This window comes from Haematobia irritans, chromosome 3 (genome assembly GCF_050003625.1).
Source record: "Haematobia irritans isolate KBUSLIRL chromosome 3, ASM5000362v1, whole genome shotgun sequence".
Classification (NCBI taxonomy): Eukaryota; Metazoa; Arthropoda; class Insecta; order Diptera; family Muscidae; genus Haematobia; species Haematobia irritans.
In genome coordinates, this window is record NC_134399.1 from 58428805 (window position 1) to 58456624 (window position 27820).

General features: G+C 31.3%; 1 protein-coding gene and 1 long non-coding RNA gene across 3 annotated transcripts in view; both read right to left on the reverse strand.

The window, feature by feature from the left end:
* Positions 1–25617, reverse strand: part of LOC142229797 (NIF3-like protein 1) — a 58534-nt gene extending 32917 nt beyond the window's left edge. The window contains exons 1-3 of the mRNA XM_075300376.1: positions 25315–25617; positions 24990–25121; positions 20682–20826 (exon numbers count right to left, since the gene is read on the reverse strand). Coding sequence (XP_075156491.1) covers positions 20682–20826; positions 24990–25121; positions 25315–25481 — 444 coding nt within the window. The 5' untranslated portion in view covers positions 25482–25617. The remainder of the gene's footprint in view (positions 1–20681; positions 20827–24989; positions 25122–25314) is intronic.
* Positions 25618–26224: 607 nt separating this feature from the next.
* Positions 26225–27820, reverse strand: LOC142229036 (uncharacterized). 2 transcript variants are annotated; one of them, XR_012720312.1, is made up of 5 exons: positions 27764–27817; positions 27474–27644; positions 27303–27405; positions 26812–27237; positions 26225–26747 (listed from the first exon to the last, which is right to left on the reverse strand). It is a non-coding gene; the product is annotated as an uncharacterized LOC142229036 (long non-coding RNA). The 2 variants fall into 2 exon arrangements; XR_012720311.1 differs by having other exon boundaries at positions 27474–27820.

The window sequence follows — 27820 nt, forward strand, 5'->3', positions numbered from 1 at the left end:
TGGCTGTTCGATTGAATAATTTAAATGATACTTACAATGAAAATTGGAAAGGAATAGGATGGGATGGTCGATGTGCTGCTGATACGCGCGCGAATTAGCAAATTTCAATTAATTTTTTAATTGATTCAATTAAAAATTTAATTGTTGCTGATTACAAAAAATTATTATTTTTTTTTTCATTAAAAACTACTTTCTTAACTGACTTAGCCCCATTTTCATGAAGCTCCGTTAGTGCTACGAACTTTTAAACAGTGATATGTACATATCTGCCATCTTGCGTATATATTCCATATGCCCGTTAGAAACATAACTGCTGAAAATTTTTCAGTTAAAGTTAACCGGACAAAAGATATTTCCATTTTTCTTTCTGTTAACTGGCAGTTAAAGCCTAACGGAGCTACATGAAAATGGCCGTCATTAGTATTTTTAGTTTGATTAAAAAATTGATTGTTTGAAATAATTTTTTAGTTAAAAATTTGTGATGGTACACTTTTTTATTGACTCATTCTAATTTTTAATCTGTTTTTAACCCATTTGAAACAATGAAATTTTAAATTTCCCATTAAAAATATAAAAAAGCGAGTTATAAAAAATTGACTCAACTTAACTTCCTGTGCAGTTAAAATAAAAACATCTTTGGGAGGACATTTTTGAAAGTGCTTTTAAAGTTGTGCCTTAAGAAGAACTTCCAAATTTTTTGCTGGGTTGGTAAGCAGAGTGGCAAGCACAGTTGCCACTCGTATCAAAAATAATCTAACAAAAATTTAACAAACTTTTATCAAAATTTTTATCAAATTAAATAAAAACTAAGTTGTTGAAGTTTATGATCATATTTTTGTGGTTAAATAAAAATATGTTTTTTTTTCTTAAAAAAATGCTTTATTACTTTATTTTTGAAGTTTATTCCACTATTTTCAAATTTTGTCATAATTTTATTTCTATAGAAAATTTTGTCAAAATTTTATTTCATTTTTTATTGTTGGTCTGTTTTTCAATAATATTTGTTGTTTTGATTTCAGCTTAAAATCATTGCGTTGACTAAATTACAAGAGTAGATTAACCAAAAGAGGAAAAGTATATTTGTCAAATTTATTTGAGCAAAAGCCCTATAGACTGCAAGATGGTTGGATGGACAGCCGTTTCCTCATCAGCATCCCCTACTTGCAGCAAAACTAGCAACCAATTATCAGAATAAATTCGGGTAATTCACTAATCCCAATGTAAATTACACTCGAACCTCCCTATAGAAATTTTTGCCAAAATTTAATTTCTATAGAAATTTTTGTCAAAACTTTAGTTCTATAGAAAATTTTGTCAAAATTGTATTTCTATAGAAAATTTTGTCATTTCTATAAAAATTTGAAGAACCTATCAGTTGAAGAGGCAAATTTTGCAAAATCTACCAAAAGATCAACAATTTTACCAATCTACCATTTTTGGTAGAATTCTATCAACTCTGGCAACCGTGGTGGCAAGTCTAAGTATCCCAGACTGTGTATCCCAGAAAGGATGATGAAGAGTAGGAGACGCTGAGTTCTATTAGTGATTTTCATTCATCAAGATTTCTGGAGGGAAGACCTAGATAAACTTATTGAAGTGAACCATGAGGGGATTAATCCTGACGAAATGGATAGTTGATGAAGGAAACAAAATTAATTAACCTAACAATAATATTAAATTTTGAAAGTCATGAATTGGTGTGGAAGTGCAGGGTAGCCGTGAGGTTCCGCAATATGCGAAATTTTTTCTTTATGCGAATGGTCCATGACTGACATTGATGGAAGTATAATTCGTGCTTCATAATTTGTTTATGAATTAAGTAGGTGATATAAACTGTTTTACGTACATCCGCAATTTTATTTGACTTTAAAATAACAGACTATTTAAAGAGATTGATGAACTTAAGAAAATCTGATGATAAGAAATACAAGTTCATGTTCATGAGTTCAAATATAGATGGTATATATGGGTTATGGATCTTTTTTATTTCATTTAAATAAATATTTACATTCTCAGATTTTAACCTAATTTAAACATTATTATTTTATTATATTTACGAGTAAAGTATTATTTTAATAATTAATTACAAAACGCATAGAAATAAAGAAAATACATGTGTGTACAATATGCTAGGAAAAGTCCTCTCACAGAAAAAAGACCGTTGTTAAATTGATGTTAATTTAGTTTATTTGCCAAATTTACCAAATAGTTAGTTTTTTTAAAAATATTTTTATTTTTCAATATAATCTCCTGAAACTTCAATTCTAGCAATTCTATCCCTTGATTAAAATAGTTTTCCTCAAGGTCTTCAAAATATTGCATCTTCATTTGAGGTAAAACGCTTGCCAGCAATGAATTTTTTTAAGATTTGGGAACAAGTAAAAGTCACTGGGAACTAAATCAGGAGAATAAGGTAGGTGCACCCAGAGAAGGAATATGATCACCTCAAACATGTTTTAAGAGCAAAATGTTATTTTTGGGTGGTGACCATGTAACATGGTTTTCGCAACCATCTTATTTCCTCGGAAATCATGTATCTGATTTCGGCAAGCAGGTTATATTTGACGAGAAAATAACATTTTAGTGACAAACATATTACATGGTCACCATACAAAAATAACATTTTGCTCTTGAAACATGTTTGCTATGATCATATTCCTTCTCTGCGTGTGGTCAAGCAACTCGTACTTTAATTCGTTGATTTTAGCCATTGTTAAAACACTCTTGTGTACTTTTGTGTTGTAAGCCAGGACGTTTTTCTCGAATTTGTACATTTAATTGATCCAAAAGGTTGAAATAGTACTCTGGATTTATTGTTTTATCCTTTTGCAGATAGTCAATCAATAAAATACCTTTGAAGTCCCAAAAAACCGTTGCCAAAACCTTACCAGCAGATTGAATTGTTTTTGACTGCGGCACCCATCTTGCAGAAAGCTTTTTCATCTGTAGTTCTTCATACAAAATTAAATGGACTCGATCATTTGAGATGCCCATGATATTAGCAATTTCACGCACTTTTATTCGTCGATCATTTAATACCATATCATGCACTTTGGCTACAATTTCTGTTGTTGTTGCTGTTTTTGGACGTCCACTACGTGGTTCATCTTATGAATCATCATTATCAATCATTATGAGTTTCTTGTCCCGATAAACCTTTTTTATGTAAATATTTAATGATGGCACGCATTTCTAATTTTTCCATTGTAAAAAAAATTGCGGATGCGTCTTTTTTCAACACCTGTTTTTATATGAAGGAGTTGCCAGATCCAAACAAAATTTAACATGTGTTCATAACAGAGATGGAAGTTTCCAAAACACTTAACTTTTTTCTGTTTATATCGCGCTTTTTGTGCTAGGCTAAGAAGTTTCCGAACTGCCCTCGTACACATTTCAATGACAAGTCCAATGCTAACTATGGTAGAAATTTTTTCATTGTAAATTTGTTCTGTCTGCTTTGACCAGGATTAGAATTGGTCCATTACACCCGGGAATAGTCCTGTACTGGTCTGGGGGTTGATACATTTCTTGTACGAGTGTGGGAAATATCTATAATAGTTTAAGTGGTAAAAAGCTTGATGAGGATAAAAAAGCTCAAAGAGCTCAGGTTCCTCCCACCTTCTTCTGCCTTAAACGGAAGCGTTTAAATTCAAGATACAACAGAATCAATAAGATGACACCGCTAAAATTGCCAGAAAAAAAGAGAATTCTGGGATACAAAGTTGAAAAGGTGAAACGAGAAGTATAAAGGCGACTGAGTAATATACTCCGAAGGACAAGCTTGAGACAATAACTTTATTTGCCAATAGAAGGCATTATCGAAGCTGGGAAAGCAGTCATTGTAAAGCCATCAAATTAAATGTTCTCGCAATACAATGCTATGGAATTCGTTTACTTCTATTTATAACTTAGTTTTTTTTTTCATTTCTATTATTGCCCAGTCAGAAATTCCTGATGGTTATAAATATTGAGCGTTGTAACAACGTTGGAAGCTAACGTTGAAACAACGCTTGCTAAACAAATTAACGGTTTTTAAAAAGTATATTTTCCACAAAATTATCGGCGTAAATGCATTTTCCTTCAATGCTTAAGGTTTTTTTTATGAATAATAGAGGTATTAATGTTGATATGAATTGATTTAGAATAGGATAATATTCATTTTTCATACACACAAAAAATTATCATCAACATTTTTTCAATTAAACAATTAATTGAATTTGGAAACGGATTCAATTAATATGTTAATTGATTCAATTAATTATTTAATTAAATCCGAATAAAAACCAATTAAAAATATGATTGATATTTGTTACGTTTCCAATTGAAATATTAATTGATTCAATCAATTTGTTAATCAATTCGGAAATAATTTTCAATTACAAACGTGATTGAAATTTTTTCCGTTTCCAATTACACATGTGATTGATCCAATCACCTTTGTGATTGAAACTGAATAATTTTGAGCAATGGAACAACAAATGGCCACGTGGTAAAGGTTTGAAAAAATATATGACAAAACGCATTTGAAATTACCTGTGTTTGTGTTTTGTGGTATTGTAAAAATGGAAAACAATCTACGTTTATTGAAGGTAAGAAATTGTGAAATGTGAATACCGTTTTCCATTGAAGCCTTTTTACATTAAACGGACTAAAATAATATATTTTTTATTCATTTCTTTTAGTGACCAATTTTATTTCGTGAAATTGACCAATAAATCTCATCAACTCCATAATTTTATCAAATATATAAGAATATGTTTGCAATAAAAAAGTAGGTATTGATCTTTTAAATTTATAAATTTTTTTCACTCCTAGTTTTCTTAAAACCAAGAGCGGCATGGGTTTGTTGGAAGATTCACCTTGAAGTTGCGAAGTCGCGTTGGCATTAAATCGCATTTTTGTTTTACCTACCTTTTTCAGTTTGAACCCAAGTAGAGAGCAGTATATCTGGTATATAAACTAATGAGCTGAATTATGTAATGGTAAAAAAGTTCTTTCTTTTGGATTTAAAAATATGAAAAATATTCGAAAATAATAAAAATATGTATTTTCCATTTATATTTTTTCTATTTCCAGAATTTGCAAAGTATCATCAATATAATACCAAATATTACATTGCTTTCTCTTTATTTTTGTCTTTGATTGGTTCAAATTTTAATAGACGATTTCAATGTGTGGAAATTTTGGAACGGAATTAAATTACCGATACACACCTTTTTAAAAGACTACAACTGTAAAAGAAGATTATAAATCTGCAACCTGGAACTAAGAATTGAACTTGATATTCTATGCAGGTAATGTTTAACAAAATTAACTTTTAATTGAACAAAATTAAATTCGAATTATTCTGTTTACTTTCAGAAAAACTTATTTAGATTACAGGCTGCTGATTTGTTGGAAATCTGGGCGCATCTACATAGTAGAAGGAACATGCTGACATGGTTATTATGATAAGGAAGTGAATGATTTATATAGTTTATTTTTTCATCCTATAGTTGTTATTGATAGTAATTGTATGTGTAAGTTATGTTAGAACAAAACACACAAATAACAAGAACCAAATTCTTCTGTCTATAGCATAATTCACAAAAATAAAATGTTAATTTTTTATAAGAAACGCATATTTTCTTTTCTTTCAAATAAAACTAAATACGATTTTGGGGCCGCAATATATAAATTTTAATTAAATTTTTTATATAATTTTTTTTTGTGTATTAATTGAAGGTATACACTAAAAAACAGTGAACCTACCAGGAAGAACAATTTTGGTTAATTTTACAAATGTAGGCAATTGTATAAAGTTTTAACTAAACTAAACGCTGATTTCACAAATATAAGTGCGTATCTGTGGATTTATGATAAAACCCCCTAAGTCTAAAAACTCAATTTTACAGGGGAGCGAAAATACACCTATAGGGGGTCTCAAAAACTTCTGTAGAAAAGATCTGGAAAATGTTTAATATTTATGTGATAGATCTTTTCGATAGCTTATTTTTAGAGAAAATGAGGAATTACCGACTTATGTTGTTTTGTCATATGATATTTCATTTAAAAGAAAAAAAATCTATTTATGTGTTTTGTCGCATTGAATCCTGATCATATTCTGACTGGCAACTGAAGTTAAAATTGCGTTTATTTGTATTTGTTTTTCTTTTCGACAAAACACCATGACTCGAAATATGTTTTGTAAAAAAATGTCAATTACACAAACCTTATGTGGACTCATGTTGTTTTGTCAAAAGTATCATACAAGTATTTCGATTTTATTTTACAACATATGATGAGATATGTCGTTTTGCTAAAATTAAACTTAAAAAATTCGAGACACCATTCTTTTCTCCCGATTTAAGGCAGATATTGCATCTGTATCTGTAAACTTAGAAAGATGCGCCTTAAAAAACTACACACAATATACAATTTTTGAGAAATTGTTCTATCTCGTCTTATGGGGTTTTGTCATAAGTCCACAGATATTTTTCGACTAATTCAAGAAATTTTTTAGACAAAATAATTTCTTTCACATTTTAAAGATAATTTCGTTGTTTGAAGGAAAAAATTGGAGTTTAAAATTGCAAGAATGTTCTTTTGTCGCATTTGGGGTAAAATGTACAAATTTTAAGAAATTCTTAAGTATTTTGTTTGAAATACGGACATTTGTGAATAACTTTTCCCCTTTTTTAGTCCATTAACCAACCTACGCAAAAATTATTAATGTAATTCCCTTACTTACACAAAACACATAAAGTTCATGAGCTAAAATAGAGTTAAAGTGACTTTAACTCTATTTTGTCCTCGAGAGTTAACTTTTTTAGTGCACCTTTGGTTTTTGGAATGGAAAATGTATAGTCAAATTAAAAAATTTAATTTCAATTTTCAGTGTTTTCTATTGGTTGTAAAAACCATCGATACACCGTATAACGATGTTATCATTTTGGGATTGTCAAAGCGTTCGTTAAACAATCGAAAAAGCGTATAAAATAATTGTTTTCATTTTTCCCACCGTGTATCAACCGTTTTCAATGCTTTTACAACGCTTTTCCGATGGTTTTTTTCTGACTGGGTGTAGTCAAGTCAATAGTGACACGTTCCCACTAACTAACTTTAAATAGCTGAGAATGTTGTGCACTGCACATCACTGTGTTTTAAGAAATATCTTCGAATGCACCAAAATTCGTATCGAAAATCCCCAAAGTTTGGACATATATTACAAAAACATTTTTTGCAATGTGCAGCTCTTTACTGGAAGGATCTTGAAACTTTTTACATGGGTAATAAAAATGACGGATATGAAGCTTAAAACGTATGCTTATTGGGTGTTCTATGAGAAGCAATCACAATAATTGGGTGAAAAAATGTTACGACAGAAAGAATGTAGGTAACTTTAGAGTGGAGGAGTTAATTATAAATCAGGTGAGTACACAATTTTTTCTTCTAAAATAGGTTAATTTCATAAGGAATGCCATTAAGTTCAAAATACTGAACCTACTCTATAAAAAACAAGTAAGGAAAGTCTAAAGTCGGGCGGGGCCGACTATATTATACCCTGCACCACTTTGTAGATCTAAATTTTTGATACCATATCACATCCGTCAAATGTGTTGGGTGCTATATATAAAGGTTTGTCCCAAATAAATACATTTAAATATCACTCGATTTGGACAGAATTTGATAGACTTTTACAACATCTATAGACTCAAAATTTAAGTTGGCTAATGCACTAGGGTGGAACACAATTTTAGTAAAAAATATGGGAAACATTTAAATCTGAAGCAATTTTAAGGAAACTTCGCAAAAGTTTATTTATGATTTATCGCTCGATATATTTATTTATCCCTTGTGTATGTGATAACACTGGAAGCGATACCAGCGTGATGAGGTCCCGTGGGACCTACAATAAAAAAAGGATGGTAGAGAGGTTATCCCTACGATATTTTTCGATCATTTACTGTAGGTGGACTCTTCTATAATGCACAAATTGCATATATAAACATTTGGTTGTAAATATAGGGTTTTATTTAATTTTTAATAGGATACAGATAATGTTAAAATTTTTGATTAGTATACTAGTGGCCCTGATGTTTGACGCAGGCGTGGTACCTATAAGTATCCTTATACGTACCAAGCAACAATATATTGTTTTTGTAATTGAATGTTCTTAACAAACTGGATTTTTGAAGGAAAAACAATACGATTTTTTTTAGTGGCGTTCATTTTGCTCGCAGTATTATGTGCACAGTGGTTGTTTCAAACTTGGTCCAAATTGAGGCACATCTTGCCAAATTCCAGGAGCCGATAGGTCTGGAAAATGTATAGAAATATAAAAACTTATTTCGACCACGATTTCCATGAAGTTCAAATAACTTTTTTTGCACTTTTACTCTCACTATATTGGATATATCAACGGAAGACATAAAATTATGTACTACCAAGCAACGAAACCAATGGAAACTTCAAAAATGACAAATTCTTCCAAATAACGGTATTTTCTGAAAGGATGTTAGTGTTATTAATTGTTCCAAATACGAAAATCGCAATATCTTTACACTGCTTTTTAAACTGTGCTAAAACCACTAATGTAATTAGTAATAGGTCCCATTGGACCTCATCACGCAGAATCGCACTAAACTTTTTCAAATACCTATAAAAACCGATTTAATGATTCAATCACATAAAAATTTAAAGTTTTCAACTTAAAACACTTCAGTACAAGAAGTCATAAACCATCAAGCTGAAATCCATATAAAAGATAAAGTTATGTATGAATAAAAATCAAAAAGGTCCAGCGGGACCTCATCATGCACAGAAGGGTTATTTATTTATTTATATGTATTACAACTTTTCGACTAAGCAGTGGCGATTTTACAAGGAAAATGTTGGTATTTTGACCATTTTTGTCGAAATCAGAAAAACATATATATGGGAGCTATATCTAAATCTGAACCGATTTCAATCAAATTTGGCACACATGACTATATTACTAATTGTACGACTAGTGCATTGGGCCAAAACTCTGGCTTCTGGGCCCATATAAGTCCATATCGGGCGAAAAAATATATATGGAAGCTATATCTAAATCTGAACCGATTTCAATCAACTTTGGCACACAAGACTATACTACCAATTGTACTCTTTGTGCAAAATTTCAAGCTAATCGGGATAAAACTCTGGCATCTGGGTCCATATAAGAGCATATCGGGCGAAAGATATATATGGGAGCTATATCTAAATCTGAATCGATTTCAACCAAATTTGGCACGCATAGCTACAATGCTAAATCTACTCTACCCTGTGCAAAATTTTAACCAAATTGGGCAAAAACTCTGGCTTTTAGGACCATATTAGTCCATATCGGGCGAAAGATATATATGGGAGCTATATCTAAATCTGAACCGATTTCAATCAAATTTTGCACACTTGTACTCCTAGTGCAAAATTTCAACCAAATTCGGCCAAAAATATGGCTTCTGGGGCCATATAAGTCCATATTGGGCGAAAGATATATATGGGAGCTATATCTAAATCTGAACCGATTTCAATCAAATTTTGCACACTTGACTATACGACTAAGTGTTATGTTTGTACAAAATTTCAAGCAAATCGGTATAAAACTCTGGCTGCTGGGTCCATATTAGTGCATATCGGGCGAAAGATATATATATGGGAGCTATATCTAAATCTGAACCGATTTCTTCCAAAATCAATAGGGTTCTATTCTGACCCAAATTAGGAACATGTGCCAAATTTGAAGACGATTGGACTTAAATTGCGACCTAGACTTTGATCACAAAAATGTGTTCACAGACAGACGGACTGACGGACAAACAGACAGACGGACATGATTATATCGACTCAGGGACCCACCCTGAGCATTATTGCCAAAGACACCATGTGTCTATCTCGTCTCCTTTTGGGTGTTACAAACATATGCACTAACTTATAATACCCCGTTCCACAGTGTGGCGCAGGGTATAATTAAATTGTAAGGCACACACAAATGCTATCTTTTATCGGAGGTTTACAAGTTCTATACAGCAAAGAAAAATTATGGAAATCGGTTCTTAATTATGGCGGCTAAAACAAGATTTCATAACCCGAGGTGTATAGACCAGCCCGTAGACTAGAGGTGTGCACGTGACTCACGCGAGTTACATATGCAAACCCCCAGACCTACATAAAAAATGAGTTACCTGATAAAATTGATGAATTGCTTAAAGAAATTCAAAAGACAGACAGTAACCCAATACCGTATCCGGTATTGGGCAAACCATAATATTTCCATTTAATTCAAATAATAAGCAGAATTTATATTTAAGTCAAACGTTAGCATAGTAAGCAAAATTGTAAAATTAAGAAGTAAGTTCATTTAATGAAAACAAATAAAGAATGAGTCTGATCTGGGCATTTGATCGAAACACAACGTATACCTTTATTTAATTTTTTTTAAAAAACCCCGGAACTCGGTAAAACACAAAATTGGCGCAGTCGGTAGGATCCTTAATAAAACGTATTTAAGGATCCAGTGATACGAATCGGGTTAATAAAAAAAATAAATAAATTGTGAAAAAAAAATATATATAAAACTTTTTACAGTGAACTCTAAAAAATAATTAAAGTGGACACCACTCAAAAAGAAGTGCAGTGAACATTTATAATTAAGAGAACACTAAAAAGAAAATAAAGAAAGAAAGCTTTTTACAGTGAACTCTACTAAATAATTAAAGTGAACACCACTCGAAAAAGAAGTGCAGTGAACATTTATAATTAAAGAGAACGCTAAAAAGAAAATAAAATTGGTGAAGTGAAAACTTAAGAATATCAACTGAAGCCACAGAAGAAAAAGATCTCTGTGCAGTACCACCAAAGAAACTAAAGTCACAGAAAACAAATTTTCTGTGCAGTGAACACTAAATTGTTAGAAAACAAACAAAATTTTCACAAAAAATAAAAGGCAACGAGCTTTCGATCAAAACAGGATGACCGAAGGACAGACTCAATTACCACCAGTAGAGCTAGTGGAGGAGCTAGCCAGGAAGGATCAACAACTGGAGCAAATGCGACAGGCATATCTAGAACTTCGTAACAACGTAGATGGAGGCCAAAGGGAAAGCATCCTAAAAATGATAAATAGCCTTCCCACATTTACCGGAGTTGGAGAAATCACCATAAATTCATTCTTTAGCAACATAGAGTACTTGCTGTCAACAATCACCAACCATGAAACTAGAAAAGAAGCAGTCAGGACTATATTCTACAGAGTTATTCAAGGACCAGCAAAAAATGTAATAATCAACATCCCCGAACCGGATAACTGGTTGCTGATCAAGGAAACCCTGAAGCTGAGGTATCGACCAGATGTAGAGCCCCATCAACTTTACAAAAAAGTAGCAAATCTTAAAGTAAATACGGTGAGTGAACTCATGATTGAAATTCAAGACATTAAATATAAGGCGGACGAACTGACTGTATACTATGCGGACGACCACTATCTTGACCTATCAAATATGGACAGTATATTAGTAAATACAATAAAGGAAATGACGCAGGGAATATTGTTGGATAAAATTTACAATGAAGTTAATTTGAATAATATATTGAAAATCATGACAAGTAGGCGATTTGAAGACAGTTGTATTCGGACAGAATATAGGAAATTTAAAACAAAAGAAAATAGATTAGAATTTGCAGGGAATAGAAAAAATCAATTTCATGAAGATTATAGAAACAGAAACCAGTATCAACGGTATAACAATGAATCAGGACAATATAGGCAAAATAATTATCGCGAATATAATAATAATAACCATGGCCAAAATTACTACAAAGGAAATAATAATAATAATTGGTATAACAACTATAGGGATAATAATAATTATAAAGGAAATTTATACAATCATAGGCCCAATAATTCTGGAAAATTCCATAGACCAATGACAGGAAACCCTGGGCAGAATTCTGGCCAATATCGCCAGAATGCGTTCAGGCAAGGTCAGGTTGAACCAATGGAAGTTGATAATATTCAGAGTAGTAGAAGTAATTTCCAACAGGCAGGACACCCTGACCCGCAGACTGGCCAAAATCGCTTAGTCTCAGTCAGGCAAAGCCAGGAAAGAACTTTTCAAAATAATGAAGGAAGGGAAATAAATAATTGCGTTTTTTTTACGAAACCACATCGGAGTGGTTGCCTAAAATAATTATGATAATTGACGGTAAAAAATATAATGCTCTTATAGATACCGGAGCAAGCTTTAGTTTAATAAATAATGAAGTTAATAATTTTCCTAAAACAAAACTAAGAAATCCAATAATATTTAGTACAATTACAAATGAAGATTCAATAAAATACGAAGTCATTACAAAAGCACCACAAGAATTTAATTTGCCAAACAATGCCAGAGTGAGATGGAAATCAGCTCCACTCATTGGACGAAATTATGATTTCATCATCGGAATGGATATATTAAAATTTTTGAACGCGAAAATAAATATTGAAGAAAGAAAAATTATTTTAAATGACAATGAAATTCAATTTATAAATAAACCTTTTAATTTTGAGCAAATTTATACGCTAGAGGGATCAGATTTAGAGAGATTGAAGCTAGATCATCTAAACGAGGAAGAATACAAGGAAATCTCACTTTTAATAAAACAATTCAAAAATTTACTCTATAAAGAAGGTGACCAATTAACAAATACTACTGAAATTCAACATGAAATTAAAACAACAACACAACAACAAATTAATTCAAAATTATACAGATATCCGCCTCAACATGAAATGGAAGTAAGAAAACAAATAAAAGAAATGGAAGAACAAGGGATTATTCAAAAAAGCTATTCTAGATACTCAAGCCCATTAATTGTAGTGCCGAAGAAAATAGATAATTCTGGACAAAAGAAATTCCGATTGGTAGTAGACTATAGAAAATTAAACGAAGTTACAATCGATGACAAATATCCTCTCCCGAATATTGATTCAATCCTGGATAAATTAGGACGAGCTCAGTATTTTACAACATTAGATTTAGCAAAAGGTTATCACCAAATTTTAGTAAAACAGGAAGATAGAGAAAAAACTGCGTTTGTAACACCTCATGGTTTATATGAATTCGTAAGAATGTCGTTTGGATTAAAGAATGCGCCCGCAACATTTCAACGGCTCATGAACGAAATTTTGAGAGATTTTATAAATAAAACATGCGTAGTTTATTTAGACGATATTCTTATTTTTAGCACCACGTTGCAAGAACATGTAAAAGCTATTAGAAATATATTCAAGGTTTTAGAAAGTAAAAATTTAAAAATCCAAATTGACAAATGTAATTTTATGCGGAAAGAAACGGAATTTTTAGGACACATTTTAACGAAAGACGGAATGAAACCAAATCCCAACAAAATTAAAGTTATTCAAAATTTAGAGTTACCAAAAACAGAGAAACAGATAAAAAGCTTCTTAGGACTAACAGGTTATTATCGTAAATTTGTAAAAAATTATGCTAAAGTAGCACAACCAATCACTAAATATTTGAAAAAAGGTGTTAAAATTAATCTAAAAGACCCCACTTATATAGAAGCGTTTGAAAAATTAAAAATATTAATAAGCTCGCATCCAATTTTACGTTATCCGAATTATGATAAACAATTTACAGTCACAACGGACGCATCAAATTACGCTATAGGTGCCGTATTATCTCAGGAAGGACATCCTGTATGTTTTGCTTCGAGGACGTTAAATAATCACGAAAGAAATTATTCGGCAACAGATAAAGAATTTTTAGCGATTTTATGGAGTGTAAATTATTTCAGACCTTATGTTTATGGAAGAAAATTCAAAATTCTAACAGACCACCAGCCAATTAAATTTTTGCATTCGAAATATAAAGGAAAAGATATGTCACCTAGACATCAAAGATGGTTACTAAAATTAGGGGAATATCAATTTGACATAGAATATTTGAAAGGCAAAGAAAATAGGGTAGCAGATTTTCTAAGCAGGATACAAAACAACGACGATAACAATGTGGAAGAAATAGACAGTGACAATAGCGATATATTAAATCTTGCAGTTAATAATATAGAAGACAATGAATCCTTACAAACAGTACACTCAGCGGAAGAAAATTTAAATGATCATTTTCCAATTAAAGAAGAAATAGTTAATAAATATAAAACACAAATAATTTTAACAAATAATAAAGTCGAAGAATTTAAAACAGTACATGGAAAAAGAATAATATTTATAGCCGAATGTGATTTCCAAGAAATGGGAGACATATTCAGAAGGTATATTATAAAAGGAAAAATTGGCATTTATTCGGAAATTTCGGAACACAGTTATAACATAGTCCAAGAAAAACTTATTGCAATGTTTTCAAATGATACGCAAATTGAATTTATAAAGTGTACAATGAGGGCACAGGACATTGAAACAGAAGTCGAAGCCATTAAACAAATTTCGTTGTATCACGTAAGAGAAAGCATGCATTCAGGTATTTTAGAAACGTATAATCAAATAAAAAATAAAATATATTATCCAAAATTACTGGAATTGATTCAAATCGTAATTAATCAATGTGAAATTTGTCAAGAATCTAAATATGATAGAAGGCCTATTAAACCAAAATTTAATTTTACGGAAACTCCCTCTAGGAAAAATGAAATTATACATATAGACACATATGTCATGAAAGGACACCATTTCTTAACAATTATTGACAAATTCTCGAAATTTGGTGCAGCTTATCCGTTAAATGACAGAAATCATGTCACAATTATAGAACAGTTAGAAGATCATTTTACTAAATTAGGAATACCAAATAAAATAGTAGCAGATAATGAATTTAAAGCTGCAAGGATAAAAGAATTTTTGGATACTCAAAACATTGAATTACATTTGACTAAACCAAATAGCCATACAGGTAACGGAGACATTGAAAGATTCCATAATACAATTGCAGAAAAATTTAGGATTTTATATAAAACTGAAAAAGGTTTACCAATCAGACAATTAATCCAGAAAGCTATTAGAAATTACAATGAAAGATTTCACTCCACAATCAAATATACTCCAAATGAAGTACATACCAATAAAGTGGACCCGGCAATAGTAAAAAATAATATAGAGGCAACAAAATATAAAATCATAAGCAAATTAAATAAAAACAGAGAGGATTATGAAGAAACCAGATCTGAAGGTTTTATTAAAAATTACAAAGCTGTTAGGCATAAAGAACAGCCAAAATTTAGAAAAGGGAAATTACAAAATATTCATCCCATTAATATTAAAAAACCTTTAAAATTTTCAGATATTAATAATGATACTAATGATGATAATGACTCGACAGACTGAAACAGCAATGACATTGACAGAATTAGTGGACCAAACAGGATTTATTGACTTGGAATTGAAAAATCAGGATATAGTTTTGGACAGTGACATAGTACTACACATAATTGACGTTAAAGAAATAGAAAATATCATTAATGAAATGACAGACGATATTATATTAATGAAGGCTAGTAACAAAGACATATTACAATCAGAATTATTAGAAGCTCGTAATAAACTAATGACGCTTATACCTAGACAAATTAGACAAAAAAGAGGACTAATAAATGCTATAGGAACATTATCAAAATGGACATTTGGTACAATGGACGATTACGACAGACAGACCATACAAAAACATTTTCTACAGACGGACGACACAGTAAATAAACAAATATCTATAAATAATCATTTTAATATAGCTATAGAACAAATTAAAAATATTGTAAAAAATGATCGAATGGAAATTGAAAAAAGTTTTAATGCAATAAATAAATTTGAAAATCAAGAATATCAAGAGCATATGTATTTACAACAAATTACAAAAATTCAATTGATAAAAAGTAAAATAGAACAAATACAAGATAATGTAGTTTCTGCTAAGTACGGATTAATACACCCAAATATTTTAACAAATAATGAAATAACCAAATACAATATTGATTTTAATCAATTAAAATATTTACAACTCGGTATAGCAACTTTTAATAATACTTATTTAATTTTGGGTATAAAAATTCCAAAAATATTTATACAAGCTAAAATAAGAAAAATTATACCATTACCAAATAAAGAACAAAAAGAAATAGATGCTCAAATAGAAGAAGTTTTTACATATAAAAATAAAACTATGAGATTTGAAGAAAATAAACATTTTAGACAATTAAAACCGAGCACTCATTGTATAATAACACAAAATTGTAAACTTGTTACAAATAAAGACTTGGAAATTATACTTTTAGATGAAAAAACAATAATGGTTAAAAATTCAGTAAATTTATTTGTAAACAATACATGTAATAAAAATAATACTATTTTAAGTGGAAATTATATCATTCAATTTAATAATTGTTCAATAAAAATAAATGATTATTATTATTCAAACTTAATTGAAAATGTACAAGGAAATATTATGAGTTTGCGATACGATGATATACAAAATTTTACAGAAAAATTAACATTTGAACAAATAAATGAAGAAAATAAAATTAATTTTCAAAATATTTCAAACCTAAAAATTCATAATAAAATCATATACACATGTAATATTTTTCTCATAGTTATAATTGTCTTAATAATTATTTTGTGGAAAACAAAATTTAATAAAATTAAAATTAACTTGAATAATAGAATTCAGGAGAATTCTGGTCTAAAGGGGAGGGTAGTTACATATGCAAACCCCCAGACCTACATAAAAAATGAGTTACCTGATAAAATTGATGAATTGCTTAAAGAAATTCAAAAGACAGACAGTAACCCAATACCGTATCCGGTATTGGGCAAACCATAATATTTCCATTTAATTCAAATAATAAGCAGAATTTATATTTAAGTCAAACGTTAGCATAGTAAGCAAAATTGTAAAATTAAGAAGTAAGTTCATTTAATGAAAACAAATAAAGAATGAGTCTGATCTGGGCATTTGATCGAAACACAACGTATACCTTTATTTAATTTTTTTTTAAAAAACCCCGGAACTCGGTAAAACACAAAATTCGCGTGAGTCGTGAGTCACGCTGGCGGCAACGGCGTGAGTGTGCGTGAGCGTGATTAACCAACCAAATGTCGTGCGTGAGCGTGAGTCACGAAAATAATATCTTCGTGAGTGTGCGTGAGTACGAATTTCGGAAAAACACGCTCACGAGAATACTCCCGCTGACGAACATAAAATGCTTACGATTTTAATTCATTTATAATTTTAGTGACATCCTAGGTGGTAAGATTTTTATAACACAAACGATTTTAACCATACTCATGTTTTCAGCCAGGTTCTAAAGGAAAATCACTCATAAAATTATTCGTGAGTCACGACATTTTTCGTGAGTCACGACATTTAAAAGATTTTCGTGCGTGAGTACAAATTTTCTTTTCTTGAGCGTGCGTGAGCGTGAGTCCTACCAAAAAATATCGAGCGTGAGTGTGCGTGAATAAGATTTCTCCGTCGTGAGTGTGCGTGAGCAAAATATTACTCACGTGCACACCTCTAAGGCGTAGACCCACTACGTGCCCACAAACTTTCAAACTTAGAGGAAAACAATAGAAATAATTCATTAGATCTATTTCTTTGTTGTAATCCAAACTATTTCCTATATCCTCCGTGCAATTGTACATTGTGATTTAGGCGAAATTTGCCCTGCACATCGCCTAAAAGAGAGTTATCTAGTGATTTGCATGTGTTGTTCAAGAATTGCAATTGGACGAAATTCACCCGAGGCTTTGGGATATGTATAATTGTACTGTTTCCAAGAATAAACGTATACGTGATGTATGGTATGAGTAAATGCAACATGAATTTGGGATCTATATTGTCAGTCGCAACCGAATAAGATTTGAGGGAACTTATATAACGTTTTTAAGGGGCATCTCTGGAGCATTTTTAAATTTTGAGTTTAGCTCAATGAAAATAAATGAAATTGGCGTAGAAAAGCCTCTGGGAGGGGGCTTAGACCCCCCCTTCCCCCAGGGAAATGGTGCATAGTTGGCGCTGAAACGATGATACTTTGTATAATGTTTTATGATTTTTTAATGCATCCTAACGCTTATCTGAAACGTTGGACCTCGAATATTTTCAAAAATTGTCGATTTTTCTAGAATGGATTTTTGCGCAAAATTTGAATAATTTTGTAGTTCTATTAATTCTTACTCTTTTTTATCCACTACAAAAACAAAAAGTACCCATTAAATATATGAAAAATGAGTTATTAAAAATTGAATTAAAAACTTATTTTGTAGTTAAAATAATTATCTATTTTGTGAAGACAATTTTTTTTTTGTGGGAAAAAGTGTGAAACTACTTTTAGTTGCTTTATTATAAACTAATTGCCTAGTTATGTTAAAGTCTGATTTTTATTCATTTTTATAAAATAAAACCTCTACCTTCAGTTTATTATGTATATATGTATAATTGTATATGTATATTAATTTTTAGAAAATTGTCTAGCTACGCAATGGATCAATATTTTTCTGCTTATCATGTTATACCTATATTTCATATAGTTTTCCAACTTTTTTTGCAATTCTTTAGGATATAGTTAAGCAATCGAGAATAAACCGGAAAGCACTGAATCGGGACCAAAATATGAACCAAAGAGGCCGTCAATCAAACAAAAAAGGTACCGAGGCTAAGACGATTCCAAAGGTAAATCAGGGATCCGAAGAGTAAAACCAGAAGTACATGCAGGAAAAGATGGGAGAGAATAAATTTACAGCATGGTTATGATCTATGAGTCAACTTTAAAACACCAAAGTTATGTCAGAAGGACAAACATCAGGAAATAAAATTTTGCGTTCGTCATTGAAGCGCCCTTTCGCATATGAAGTAGACTCCAGCGAATAGCTCCACACGTAGGGTCTAAGGCAATTAAAACCAACACCGGTTTAGTTACAAAAACCAATTTAACCATATCATACCATACCAATTTATCATATCAATTCCTACTCTTCTTATCGGTCATTTCGACCCAATGCTTTATTTTCGAGACTCTGTTGTTTGCAATCAGTCGAGTATTCGTTTTATTTTATCAAATGGATATATATTGGTTGCGAATCAAAAGGTACAGAGAGTGCAATATATCGATATCATACTTTATAGGTGAACTGAATATTTTGCGATAGCTCCATTTATCAATATTTCTTTTATTTATTACATTTTCTGTTTTATGCCAAGTCATTACGGTTTGTAAATTATGTTTTTCGGCGATTTGAATGGTTATCAGAATTGTTTTATTTAAAAATAGCCTTATAATGAATGTCAAGCTGGTAGAGTGACCAAAACACCGGTTTTTTGAAAGTTAGATTTTCTCGGTTCTAAAAAACCGGACCCTTTTTTAAAACCGGTGGGCGGTCTTTTAAAAACTAAGCAATTGCGGTAACAATACCGTAGATAAACATTAAAATGTTGGATTTTTTTTATATTTTGGTTTCATTTGCTTTTTGTGAATATTTCTGCAATGTTATATATATGAAGAGTCTGCATTTGGCTTGTTGTTTTTCAAAATATTCACAAACAGAGTTAATTTTCTACAGAAAGGCCCACCAAATTAAGTCGAATAATAATAACGTAAGATATATCATAGATTTTGTTGACACAATATACGCTCCTAATTGAACAAGTACGATTTGCATATATTTCATTGAAATATTTCTGGGATTTCTTTAGAAAACAACATATTTTATTTGAGCTCTTGGACGAATACTATGTTGGAAGTGTTCAGAAACGAGTTGGAAGTGCGCAGAAAATACATTCGGGATGTTTCCTTATTTAAGTTTACATTTTAAGTAGAAAACCGAAAACAGGTTTTTATGATATTAAAAACACAGGTTTTACCATTCCACCGAAAATGGGATTTTATACAAAACCGACAATCGGTGCAAAACGAAAAACCGGTCCACCGGTTTTGATCACAAGGTGGGCAAATTTAGAATATCTTCCAGATTTTCATTGTTCGGTGTATTTTTGAAATTCAGAATAAACTAAAGACATTAGCAAAAACGTTTTTGACGATATTATTCACATATGGGAATGGCTTGGAATTATCCGTGAGTAGTGGAGGTATGCCAAGCTCACTAACATTCCTAAAAAATTAATAAACTATTGCATTTCAATGTAGTTGCTTAGCTGCCCCGCACTCACCCAGCTACAAACTAGATTTTTAAAACTTGAGTCATAGCCTTATAAGTAGTGAATCGGGTCATTTTGATGTCAGTAGCATTTTTACATACGTTCAATATTTTATAAGATGGATTATATATTTAATATGGGCATTTCGATGTATTAATTTGTGAATATATAAAGCATCTGTAGTTTTAGTCATGGTACATTTCTACCTGTTTTAATTGGTGATCAGAGTGACATTCTATGAAGGTCTAGCGGTATGCTTCAAATAACGTCGACGTCATCGTGATTAAATTTGGCACAGTCCAGGTTTTTTCTATTGCCCCCATTTAAACTGATCTTTCAATTTGACTTTTTAAGCATCTAATTACGAAAATATGTACGAATTTTAACATAATACTTGTACACGTTAATAACCCAGATATTTATATAAATTAAAATATTATTATAAATAATTAAATCCATTTAGTGTCAGCTGTAAACTCAACTTTTTGGAATGTGTAGTATGCATTTATTTATTACCTGTATGGGTTGAACATTTTTCACTGGCAAAGCACTTGCTAACCAGTCATTTACTCCACCAAGAGTTGCATCCCATGCAGTGTGAGGCGAATATAGGGCAATGCCATTTCCCAAACACATGGACACTATCCGTTCTTTCCAATTACTGAAATTATGTATCAAATAGATAAATATATTTATAAAGAAATAAAGAAAAAGTGATAAAATTATTTAATTATTAATATTAAAATTTAAGCTAAGCTTCAATAAATCACGTTCAATTAGGCTTTACGATTAAACTTCATCCCAAACTTTTTCGCCTAATGTAATAAATTTCCAAAACATGTTAGGAATATAAATGAAGATATAAAAATCATAAAAATAGTCATATTTAACAGCAGTAAAAGGTTCGTCGTATGCATTAATGACTCTCAAGAGCTTTGAGTTTAATTATTTAAAAAGGTAACTGCGAAGACAGTAGCATACCCAGCAAAAACTAGGTAACCACATCTCATTACAATTGGCATTATCAGGAGTACAGCTGTCATTACACATTGCATTAAAGGGTGATACGGTCAAAATTTGGTCAAGGGAAAACGCGTGTAAATCGGCGAAATCGTTTATTTAAAAAATCAAATTAATTTTTTTTTTCAAGTTCAATTAGTATAAAATTCAGGAAAAATATTCAGTTAGGCTTTCGCTTTTCCAAATCCGAATTGCCGGGCCTCACGCTTGACACCTACCATCAGATTTTGTACAGCCACCTTCTTCGCCGCAGAAAGCCAGTTTGCCTTGAACTGCTGCTCGTCCTTAGCAGTTTTTTTGGTCTTGTTTAGGTTCCGCTTGACAATAGCCCAGTATTTCTCAATTGGGCGGAGCTCTGGCGTGTTGGGAGGGTTCTTGTCCTTGGGAACCATCTGCACGTTGTTGGCGGCGTACCACTCCATGGCCTTTTTACCGTAATGGCAAGATGCCAAATCCGGCCAAAACAGTATGGAACAACCGTGTTTCTTCAGGAAAGGCAGCAGACGTTTATTCAAACACTCTTTCACGTAAATTTCTTGGTTGACAGCCCCGGAAGCTATGAAAATGCTGCTTTTCAAGCCACAGGTACAGATGGCTTCCCAACCAGATATTTCTGTGCTTGAAAATATCTGCTATCTTTCCCCTTCCTTTTGCCGTATAAAACTCCTGTCCCGGAAGCTGCTTGTAGTCGGCTTTGACGTAGGTTTCGTCGTCCATTACCACGCAATCAAACTTCGTCAGCATCGTCGTGTACAGCCTCCGGGATCGCGCTTTGGCCGTCGTATTTTGTTTATCATCGCGATTTGGAGTCACTACCTTCTTGTAAGTCGATAGTCCGGCTCGTTTTTTGGCTCGATACACGGTTGTAGACGATACACCCAGCTTATATGCGGCATCTCGGAGAGGTTAGGGTTTCGCTTGAAACTACCGGCAACTCTCTTTGTCGTCTCAGCGGCTTCCGGTTTTCGATTTCCCCCCGATCCAGACTTCCTGGCTTTCGACAAACGTTCCCCAAACACTTTAATTACATTTGTAACGGTTGATTTGGCAACTTTTAGGGATTTTGCCAGCTTTGCGTGCGAGTAGCTCGGATTTTCGCGATGCGCGAGCAAAATTTTGATACGCTGCTCTTCTTGCTTGGACGGCATTTTGACAACTGAAGAGTGAATTCCAAAATCAAAATAAGAGCAACATTCTACACACACACACCTTCAAAGTGAGGGGTGTTCAGGTTTTTTAAATGCAAAATTGAAAGAAAAACGTCAAGTTTATATTGACCAAATTTTGACCGTATCACCCTTTACATTACGGTGAGTTATAATGACTAACTTGCAATGACAAAAATAAATACTTCTCGGTAATTTTCGAATTGTTATTCTCAAATTTTTATGCAGTTAGCTGTTAATGACTTAATAAAATAGAATAAATGTTGGTACCATTAGGTATAATTATTCACATAATTGAGTTTTTACTTAAAAAATCAAAAAGAATATGTAATGTTCAGAATTAACATTTTTCCGTTAAGAAATTTGCATCACAAATATTTCATAATAATTGTGCTTTAAATTAATGCCATTAACATATTATGTTTTAAATAAATGCTTTCTTATACCTCATTCACATTACATTTCTAAAATGCACTTAAACTAGATTTCAAATGCCATTTGCCTTATAAAAAATGGACTTAAAATCCATTTTTAGTAGATTTCGAACCTAATGTGAATTGACTATTGGATATATTATAACGTAATTCACGAATCCAACTCCCTTAAACAACCTACATTTATTTCTATTTTAAGTGTGAAATTAATTTGCGTATAATCTTATTTAGATGATTTATTAGATTTTTTGTTTATTTATACAATATTCGTTTCTATTCAAGTAGTGCTCCTATTACAGCATTACTCGCTATATTTTTTCATTGTAATATTTTCGAGATTTATTATTTCATGGCCGAAAGTGTGCCTGGGGAGAAGTACTTTCCTCCTAGGACACGCGTATGTAAATGTAATCCGAAGCGATGCCAATTAATAAGTGGTTATTATTTTTTAAATAGGCTTACATTCAAGATTACCGGGTAATGAGAGTTTTTGCTGGGGTAGGTGCATATTTCTCCAAATATGCACGTTTAACCTGCAATAATTATGCTGCAGAGTTCAGTACTTATGGTTTAAATTTTACACAGTATACATTTTTTTGATCGGTTAAAAATATGGTGATGGCTTAGAAATGTATGTCCTAATCGTAATCTGATCTACTTTTGAATAGATGATCTTGAGTAGTCAGAATGATATAAAGCTGTTTGTTTGTAAGGGTTATATATTTTGTAGGAGAGAAGAGTAAGAAGGAGTAATCATAGACCAACCTTTTAGTATACGGATCGGCTTAGAATTAAATTTTGAGTCGATTTAGCGATGTCCGTCTGTCTGTCTGTCTGTCCGTCTGTCTGTTGATGTATTTTTGTGTGCAAAGTACAGCTCGCAGTTTTAGTCCGATTGTCCTAAAATTTGGTATAGGGTCCTGTTTCGGCTCAAAGACGATCCCTATTGATTTTGGAAAAAATCGGTTCAGATTTAGATATAGCTGCCATATATATTTTTCACCGATATATATATATATATATATATATATATATATATATATATATATATATATATATATATATATATATATATATATATATATATATATATATATATATATATATATATATATATATATATATATATATATATATATATATATATATATATATATATATATATATATATATATATATATATATATATATATATATATATATATATATATATATATATATATATATATATATATATATATATATTTTACCCGATTTACACTCATATGACCACAGAGCCCAAAGTTTACTACCGATTTTCGTTAAATTTTGCACAGAGAGTAGAATTTACATTCTCCCAAATTTGATAAATTTGATTGGAACTGGTTCAGATTTAGATATAGCTCCCATATATAGCTTTCGCCCGATTTACACTCATATGAAATTTTGCACAGGGAGTATAATTAGCATTGTAGCTATGCACACCAAATTATATAGCTTTCGCCCGATTTACACTCATATGACCACAGAGGCCAATTTTTTGCTCCGATTTAGTTGAAATTTTGCACATGGAGTAGAATTAGCATTGTAGCTACGCGTACCAAATTTGGTTGAAACCGGTTCAGATTTAGATATAACTCCCGTTTATATGTTTTTCTGTTTTCGACAAAAATGGTCAAAATACCATTGTGTTCCACCCTAGTACATTAGCCGACTTAAATTTTGAGTCTATAGATTTTGTAGAAGTCTATCAAATTCTGTCCAGATCGAGTGATCTTTAAATGTATGTATTTGGGACAAACCTTTATATATAGCCCCCAACACATTTGACGGATGTGATATGGTATCGAAACTTTAGATCTACAAAGTGGTGCAGGGTATAATATAGTCGGCCCCGCCCGACTTTAGACTTTCCTTACTTGTTTTTAGAAGTATAGTCATGTTAAGCATGGCTAACTTTTTCCCGCAATATAATCAATAATATAAAATAACGATTGGTTACATCAACTTCAATGAAATTGTTTGGTTTGATGGGTCAAAATCTGTCAATAAAGAATAGTATGTTTGAGCAACGAAAGGCGAAATAAGTACATCCTCCTCAAAAAACTACTGAATCCTTTGTAGAAACACAACGTCTAGTCGTTAATCCAAAACGAAAAATGCAACAAAAGACATCTATGTATATAATTAAATGTGTCTTCCAATGATATTGATGTAGTGCTTACCGTTGCGTAATTCTTTTCAAAGGTGAAAAAATGGGAGGATGGTAAGAAATAATCATATCAACTTTCTTCTCCAGAGCTTCCTTCATAACGCGTTCTGTTAAATCATTTGTCAGCAAGATTTTCTCCACGGCCCTGGAAATGTTCAGTTTTGAAATTATCCACGAATGTATAGTATATTGAATCAAAGATTTATTTCTTCTTTTAGTGCAACATGTATATAGTATTAGTATTGTACTATCTACAAATTGGATTCTCACAATTTTCTTTTCAATTTCTAGACTATTTTTTTCCTTGTTTACTATGATACCAGTTTATTCAATCTTACTTTTGGTTATATGGCTCCAATAAAAGTCCAACATTATCCCATTTTTCGGCGTATGACAATGGCGCGAACAATTCCAATTTGGACGTAACATCTTTAAGTTGGAGTCCTTCTGACATATTGGCGTAAAACCGTAAAAACTGAAGATTTTTACTGCCGGATTTAAGCATATAGTATAAGAAACGAAATGAGTTAAAAGTAATTAGAAGAAAAAATCGAACTTTTGTCTTAAGTGATGAAATTGGTTACAAGACACTTGTGGAAGGATTTATTTATTGTATTTGATCTAAAAATGTAAACACGTTTCTATTCACAATAAACAATGTAAACCATTTTTATTCAGAGACAATTCACAGTGATATGCAAACAGCTGTGGCATATTTTCAGGTAGTGTTTGTTGTCAGCATCAATTAAAAAAAGTATAGACGACTCAAGTCAATTCACAATCATTTTGTTTGGATGTACAGGATTTTATATTCTTTTAACAAAATTGATGTTTTTTGCAAAGAATAAATGGAAGAAAATCATTCTATTGCGAAAGAGTCAGTCATCTATCGTGTGCAGACCACCCAATAAACACAAAAGTTTGAAAAATACTAAAATGCAATAATTTTTCAAACATTTTTTCAAAGGATTAGGGTAATATTCAAGTTGAGAAATTGTTGAGAAAATCGCGTTCTCAACAAAAAACAGACATTACCCTCAACAGTAAAATTCAAGACAATAGCAATAATCTCTCAATTGTAATCCTCAAATTGAAATGCATCGCTACTCAATAATTTCTCAAACAGTTTTCAATGTGAGACCAATTAAAAATTAACATTGCTGCGAATATTTTCTAACCACAATTTGCATGAAAGTCAATTCCAGGTTTTACTGAAAGTCAACACTAAATTTCTAGTCAACACTAAAATTCTGATTTTGTAAATTTTATTAATTTTTTTCATTAAAAATATAATAATATTAAAAATAACTAATAATATATAAAAATAATAATTGTTATAATACCAATCAAAACATAATTATCTTATTAAAGGTGTTAATAACTAAAACTATCAATACAACTTTAAATAACCTAAACATGTTTCATGTATAATTCAATTTCCCCCATAATGTTGGTGTCACATAACTATTAATTAATTAATTATTAATTAATATGCTGGCAATTTCAAATAATTACTATCGAGGAACTTGCTGGCCTGCGTGTTCGAATAGATTCCATCAAGAGGAATTCACAAAATATCAAACTGATGACGGAATGTAAATTGATGTAATGCACATTTTCATCCAGAAGTTCTTGATTTAGGAATTGTTGCACTTTGTTTTAATTGGTTGCACTTTGCAAGTTTTCTCGAATCTTTTCTTTGTTGTTTCCTTCATCATGTTTTCACCGGTCAACATCTTCCAAGAATATAACATCCAATGATTTTAGTTTTCTGCAAAACAATCGAGTTTTGTGATTTCCATTACGTTTTCATTTCACTTTTTATTTTGACTTACCAATTATAATTAGCGTTTTGGATTAATTTCAGTCTTATGTCAATAAAAATAACTGACCACGTACTTCGTGGCACAAAATGTATTGAAAACCACAAAATTCCTCAAGAACGTTGGTGTCACAAAATTGTTGTAAAACGCATTAAAATTCGAAAAGTAGCAAGGAACTTGATGACTAGAGAGTTAGAATAAATTTCCAGCAATTTCAATTCACAAAATATCAAATTAAACCGATGATGCGATGTAAATTAAACTATAGACGTGATGCGAATGATCACCCAGCAGTTGATATGGAAAAGCATAAATACCAAGTTTAATTCGTTGTACTTTGATTTATGGAAACTTTCTCTTTTCGATAAGCAACCATCATTTTTCATTGGTCAACATCTTAATGTTTCCAAGAATGCAGCATCTAAATATTTTAGTTTTCTGCAATGAGATTTAAATTTAGTGACTTCTCTAAAGTGTTGATTTAATTGTTCATATTGACTTACCAATTATTATAAACTATTTGAAGCAGTTCCAGTTAATTGTCCAACATTTTTTCATCGGTCAGCTTTTTAATGTTTTCAAGAACGTAGAATCCATAATTTTAGTCTTCGGCAAAGAGATATATATTTAGTGTCTTCCTTAAAGTTTCATTTAATTTTTTTATTTTCACTTACATATTATTACAAACTATTTGGAGTAAATTCAGTTTTTTGTCTAAAATGTTTTTTATTTCTTTCAATTGACCACGAACTTCGTTGCACAAACAAGTATTGAAAACCACATGGTTTTTTCGTTGCATTTTAGGGTAGTGTTTTGTCAAACTTTTCTCATATTATCTTCAACATCTTTTCAAAGATTTCGTCAACATTTTGGCAAATTGGAAGTAATTCGCAAACAATTTGAAGATGTATTGAATATGAGCTGTTTCAAGTCAAGTTAAATTCATGTTGATAATTATAGTTACCCTCAAACTGAAAAGTTGTTGCATTTGAAAAACGCTCATCCTGTGTTTATTGGGCAA